This window comes from Grammomys surdaster, unplaced genomic scaffold, assembly GCF_004785775.1.
Source record: "Grammomys surdaster isolate TR1022 unplaced genomic scaffold, NIH_TR_1.0 125982, whole genome shotgun sequence".
Lineage (NCBI taxonomy): Eukaryota > Metazoa > Chordata > Mammalia > Rodentia > Muridae > Grammomys > Grammomys surdaster.
Genome location: NW_021620798.1, coordinates 2,135,039 through 2,142,027, shown reverse-complemented (window position 1 = coordinate 2,142,027; position 6,989 = coordinate 2,135,039). Strand labels below are relative to the sequence as shown.

General features: G+C 43.4%; 1 protein-coding gene across 1 annotated transcript; it reads right to left on the bottom strand.

Annotated features, from left to right (window-relative positions):
* Positions 1–3,018: 3,018 nt before the first annotated feature.
* Ldoc1 (LDOC1 regulator of NFKB signaling) lies at positions 3,019–4,340 on the bottom strand. Its single transcript, XM_028754131.1, has one exon. It carries the CDS (start codon positions 4,258–4,260, stop codon positions 3,805–3,807), a length of 456 nt encoding a protein of 151 aa, XP_028609964.1. The 5' UTR covers positions 4,261–4,340; the 3' UTR covers positions 3,019–3,804.
* Positions 4,341–6,989: the final 2,649 nt, after the last annotated feature.

Genomic DNA, 6,989 nt, shown 5'->3' with positions numbered 1-6,989 from the left:
TGAGCACTTCTGTCCCATTAACAAGCCTTGCTATCATATTCATAATTCCCTCATGCTCAGTATCACCTAGATCATGGGCTTCTGGGTTTTTTTTTAATTTGGTTGTTATTGTGGCTCTAGACAACCGAACATATGAAGACAAAGAAACAAATTAATGGTTCAAGCAGGTGGGAAAGTGCAACATGAATGATCAGATTTTAAGCCAGGACTAGAGAGGTTAACACCACAATGAAAGCACACCAAACAGGTAATCAGCCTTTAGATCTAAGAGAATTCAGACTGCAGGGAAATATTTGACCTACTCAATAATGCAAGCTGCTTTTAGAGATTTTAACACCAGTATAACAATATTCTCTAAGTAAGTAATAACAGTCTTCGTGTAATGAAATACCACTGATAAAGAAAAGGTGCTAAGAACCTAAATGGACATTGCTTCATTAATTTTCCTTAGATGACTTATGATCCTAGAAAACGTTCTAAATTCATTTTTTAAATGTAAATGGAGCATTCTTTTCAAGACTTTTCCATTTATCCTGTGTACCTCTAAACCACTGAGCGTTTCATTGATTAGGAACTGAAAATAATCAAATACATCATATGCACATGGAATCTTCATCTTTATATTTCCTCCTGCAGAACATGACAGCATGGACCAAACAGATGGTATTGCTTGCTGATTCAAATGATGAAGTGTAAGGGCGTATAGGTATACTTGATTATTCAATGATTATAAATTTCAGCATGTTTATTTCATTTTATTGGAAGTATAATTTCAGTGACTGTTTCAGTTCCAGTATTACAATAATTCAGGAGCTTCTGTCTGTGATTTCTAATATTCAGTGTATTTCATCTAAGTGGAGTTATTATTTTAGATATGCTTATCCTTTTCTTACTTACTCTTTCAGTATTTAGCCATCTTCAGGAATTTCCTACCTAATTAGCAGAGCCCTGACTGATATCCCCACTTTTTATAGACTTTGCTTCCAATGAAAACAAAATGCCATGTCTTTCTTCCCTGCAGCTCACAGCAATAACATTTTATTCCACATTACATCTACATGTCTGTACACATACAGTTGTGGAATTCTCATATAGACATGTACATGAGCTCAGGAAATGCATGTTTCATAGCCCAGAGCTGGTTGGCCTACTTTTGTATGTAACTTAAATACTGCTTTGGCAAGAATCACTCCCTTCCTCACAGAGAATGTACTTGCTTGGCTTTAGAATAGACATTCCTTAAATATCCTCAATTTTTATCATAAAAGGGTTCATACCAGATCTACTCAAGAATACTTTGTTACCTTACTCTGAATTGTATCCAATTATCCTTATAGTTCTGGCCCAGGTATCCTCATAGCTTCATGGAACGTGTTGCTACGGAACCATCATGAGATCAATGGCTCTGCACTATGCTATGCTATGTATCATAGCACCTCCTCACTTACCTGGTTCTTAAATTTGGGAAGAATATCTTGATTTTAGTCTCATTGGCTCTTTTACTTGATTCTTGTCCATCGTCTTTCTAGTGAGAAAGAAACAGTGATTTATGTCCTCATATATGCTGTGTCTTAAAAGTATATCTGCTTCTCTTCCAAGGATATTTTACCCCGTGAGAAGAGGTAATGTGATAACTGAACCCCAAATCACTACAATTCTCTTTCTTCCGCAGCATTGGGCACAGGAGCTCTGGAAGAGCACCACTTCCACCCAGACCTTGGCCTCTTTGTCAAGTCTTCCCTCCCCCATCCACTTTCCAGAATGTAAATGTCCTAAGGCCTGGAAATGACTCCTACTCTGATCTTTGTGTATCTACCAGGTAAAATGCTTTTCATGCTGGCATCTTTTAAAAGCCCCAAAGAGAGAATTGGTCTCTGTCACAGTTTTATTTCCACTCTACTGAGTTCCTGGTAACCTTGTTGTTTTCCTGTTAAAACTGGTCTCATAGCACCTATGCTGCTGGCTGAACCTTTGCTGCCATGGACTGGAAGGAACTACCTATGCTTATAGGGTGCTAAAAATGTAACTGGCATTGTTCCAAATGCCTTGTGGACAGGATCTTATTTAACTGACACCTGTCAGGTTACTCATATGATGACCAGTGTCCCCCAGTTCATCCTCCCCGAGGTTTAGCAGTATAATAAATAGTGTGGACATGCCTGAAACTGTTAAACCATGATGCATTATGGAAATTAATTAAAAGTTCTAAATGTGAATTGGCTTTCAAACCAGCAAAATGAGGACATTCAAACCTTAGATCCCTCCCCAACTCCAAGATTTCCTGGTTACCATGTATAACCCTCTACCAAGTTCATTTCAGCAAAGAAACTGGACATAATGGACTGACAGACAGACAAAACTCTGCAAATAATTCTCAGTACTTACCCTCTGGACTCTCTGGGCTTAGAGAGATGCCAACTCGAACCCCATTCCAGGTTCTAGCTCAGGAGATATATAAACATCTTGCCAACTTTCCTAGGCAAGAATTTGAGGCAAATGTATAAAGTAAAAGTCTAAGGATGTCTGCACAAGGAGGATGACATGTTGACTTTAGGCTATACTGATTACAGGGCCACTGAGAAGATGTAAGAGTTGCCCTTAGATTAAGAACGTGATAGTTCACTAAGTTAGTTAATGGATGCCTGCACTCAATAGCCATCCACATGTAACAAGAACAACGGATAAAACTTCCCTGCCATGTTAGGAAACGTTACTGTGCCCAATAACATGCCTCCACTGTCAGTCTAAATACTAAGAATGCCCCTTTATTTCTCCAAAGTGACCTAATTTAAGATGATATGCCCCCTACCCAACTACCCTTTATACGCCACCTTGAAATTTCCCGACAATGCTCCTTCATCAAAGTTTTTAAAACGCTACGACAGGGCCCTCTGGAGCCTAAAAATGAAAGTGAGAATACTGGGATTGAACCAAGTTCCCCAACCACAATGAAATAATGGAGGCCAGTGGCAATAGCCAATGGCATCACTTAACCATAAAAAGACAACCTTTTGCTTCTAGTTTTACAGTGCTTGATATTTATTGCAAAGAATTACATTGCTTTTTCCAAGTACTAGATAGGATCTGGGCTGAATGCCTGTCCGTTTGCTTTTATTTCAGTAGTCCTTGTTCACATCTACACATCTGTGAGGCTGCTGCAGTTCTGAAAGGAAAAGTGCTGTGCAAAACTGATGCATACGAGAAAAGAAATGTCAACATTTTAACTGTCAGGCAGGCACATCAGGTTCCTGCAGCAGTCTGGTCAGGCAGGTGCGGAACCTGGGAGTAGGTTCAGAACTAACCAGGCTGTAAAGACTGGCTGGCCCCTTCAAGGCTTGGTGAGCAGTCCGAAACAGAGTCTGAATGGGAGTAGCAACTCCATCGTCTACTTGGTCCTTATCTTGAAAAGTGGATGGCTTCAGATGAAATTCGGTGAGTGGAGGTGAAAAGTCCGGAATCTGCTTCTGGGCAGATGGAGGTCTGGCCTGAGTTCCAGTGATGTCATCAACAGGAATGCAGGTGGTCTGACCAGTTCTAATAGGGACCTGGAAAATGGCTGGAACTCAAAACACAGTTCAGATTAGGATAAGTGCCTGAGGCCAAAGTGAGTTTCAGAGCAAGGTCCAGGCCCAACTCACAGCAGGTAACTGGAACAAAGTCCTAAAAGGAATGGTGGAGCAAACAGACTGGCAGGGAAGAGGATGGCGATGCAGAGGGAGAGCTCAGAGGCAGCAGGAATGGCTGGTGGGGGTGGGAAGGAGATGCGTGAAGGCCCCCCACCTCTAGGCCTAAGAGGACTCTGGCCTACTGATCATCCTCCATTTCCTCATCCTCGTCATCATCACCATCATCTTCGTCGTCGGTACCCCAGCCAAAATACTGCTTCATCTCATCAACAAAGGCATGATAATCACCAAGGACGTAGCTATTCGACTCGATGTAAGGCATCACCCACTCCTCAGCTTCCCCGGAGAGGAGGCTGATCAAGAATGCCACTTTCATGGCGTCGTTGCAGAAGTGCTCCTCATTCGCAAGCATGTAAGACATGGTCTGCATGATAAACTCAGGGAGCCGGCCACTCTCGCCGCTAAACCGTGAGGGGTAGGGCACCGGACAGCTCGGCGGACATACCTGGCGCAGCAGCCTGGCCCGCTCACACACCAACAGTCGCAGCTGCTTCAGGAGCTGGTAGTTCTCGATGCACAGGGCGTGGTGCCTCGCCAGAAGCGCGTGCAGAAGCTCCAGCAGTTCTTCAATCATGGTTAACCGCTTGGAAGGTCTCGGCCCGGGCTCGGATCGGCTCCGCGGAGATGAACAGAGACGGAGAGCAGGAAGTGCGTGTCCTCAGAGGAGCGCGGACCCTGGGCAATAAATAGAGGGTCCCAGCGAGTGGCAGAAGCTCCACCCACAAGGTCACTTTAGAAACCTGCGCGCTAGCGCAGTGCGGTGAGGAAGGTGTGGCTGGGAGGGGTGCGGGATGGCGTGGGGGCGTGGTCAGGGTGGGACTGGTGGCCAGAGTGGACGTGGCTGAGGGGGAGGAGGGCGTGACCCAGGGAGCATCCCCGCGGGCTCCCGCCAGTTCTTCCACCTGGAAGAAGGAAGGCTCAGGGAGCAAACCTTGACACAGTGGAGGACAGATGCTCAGCCCTCAGGGCTGGTCTGCTCCAGCTGAAACTTTTCTCCAGTCAGCCTGTTCATCCAATACAGTGCTCCTTTGTGGGCCTGTGGCCATCAGCTTCTTTAGAGGGATCCTTTCTTAACACAGTCCCTTGCTCATTTAAATCTCACTAGGAGAAATAGCGCTGACTCTGGGGGCCACTGTGCAGGAGGTCATTTGGTTTCCAAGTCTAAAAGACTCACAGGGAGTACTGTCTTTCAATAAATAAATAAATAAATAAATAAATAAATAAACTCAACAAAGGACTTCTCTTTGAGAAACAATTTTGTTAAAAAGATTTGCAAAATGTACACAGAGTGTCTACTTGCAAACATCCTATCTTTGATTCTTCTCATCTCCTATTTATTAGTGCCTTTGTTCCTGAGTAGTTAACTATCATGAGTGCAGTCAAATACTTCTGTGTGCCTATTTCGAATGTGTTTAGTTGTTAACTAAGGTTCACTCTGGATCCTTGAGCTGATACATATTGGGCCTGCTTTTAAAAATACATCTCCAAATTCAATCAGTTCTGGTCATATCTGCTACCCTAATAATAGCCATCTTCGCGCAGTCTGTTACATCTAATCCCTTAGCTGCCAGCCTGCCCCCTTTACAGCGTGTACTCTCTACAGTCAGTAGCCAAGGACACTTTAAAATGTGTGTTAGACACTTTCACTCCCCTGTTCAAGGCCCTTCAGTAGTATTTCCCTCTCTGATTCTCCCTCTAAAAAGCAAACTCTTGGTCATAACTTACGAGGTCCTGCTTCTCCTTGCTATCTTCACATGGCCTCCTGTTAGGTTCTATTGCTGCCCTGCCTATGGATTCCCACACATATCAAGTAGTTTCAGCCTCGCCTTAGAGCCTTTGCCCTTCTACCCATTATCCTCTTTCCCCTTTAGCAGCCTAACTCATTTTTATACTGCTTTTAGAAAGGGCTTCCCAACTATCTCATCCATATGTGAATTGTCTTCTCTATCAGTAATTTATAGCTCCCACCCTATTTCAGTTATCTATATAGTATCCATCATGTTAAATGTTAACATTATCACCTGACTCCACTTTCGAATGTAAGACAGTGTAGCAGAGAGGCTTGGCTTTGCCAGGCTCTCTGTCCCTAGTGCCTACAAACATACCTGATCCAGAGCAGGGACTCCCCAGATGTCTGGCAAAGGAAAGGGTATTGAGGAACAAGTGTTGAGATAAAAATTAAAAGAGGTGGCTGCACAGTGTGTCCAAAAACCATCTTCAGTTTTCTACTATGTTCTAGCTCCGACCATACAAAAAAACTTCTTTGAAAAATAATGGCTGATGAAATAAAAATGACAAAATATCTTTGAATATAGTCTTTTTGGTTATTCCTTTAAAATAGAAGAGAACTGACATCCATGGGAACGGGAGGCTAGAGAAAAGAGAGCCAGAACCATAACCTAAGTATAGATAAAAGGAAGGCTCAGAGTGGTGAAAAAGAAATCAAGGAGCAAAAGGGAGGGTGGAGGGAATCTGAGTCTTTGTCTTCTCCAGTGCTATGAATGCTCCCACTAGAAAAGAAGCTCCTTTAAGTGGGATGGGAATACTGGGGAGAGGAGAGAGTACAGGTGAGACCACACAAAGAATCCTAATAGAAACCAATAGCTAAGCTAAATAATGAAAATATAATACATAAAAGTGGAATTATGGATAGACAGTGCTACTCTTTGAAAACATGGGATATTAAATGAAAATCTCAGTGCTAGGCATGGGATACCTCCTTAACAGCTATTGTTCAGGGAGGCCCCAGAGACACATAAAACAATACAGGTTACTGGAGTTGCTCTTGGTTGCCCACCATAACTAGATGGTACAAGCCAGTAGCTGAAGATACCACACAGTTTGGATGAAAGGCATACAGCAAACAACCTTCACTGACCAGAAAACAATCTCCATGCTGGCTATCTGCTTCTCAATATATTGGAGGCCAAGACTGCCTTTGTTCTGTTTCTGAAAAAAAAAACAGGATAAAGCAAAGCAGATAAAACAGACACCAGTAATCTCTTTGGGAAGCCCTTTGATCCTGGAAAGCAAGAAATGCTCTATTAAAAAATACTAATAGCTGGGCAGTGATTTTGTAAAGCAGTATTTGCAAGTTTTCAGTTAGAAGAGACAGACAAGCCGAGCAGTGGTAGCGCCTTTAATCCCAGCATTTGGGAGGCAGAGGCAGGCAGATTTCTGAGTTTGAGACCAGCCTGGTCTACAGAGTTCCAGGACAGCCAGGGCTAAACAGAGAAACCCTGTCTCGAAAAGAGAGAGAGAGAGAGAGAGAGAGAGAGAGAGAGAGAGAGAGAGAGAGAGAGA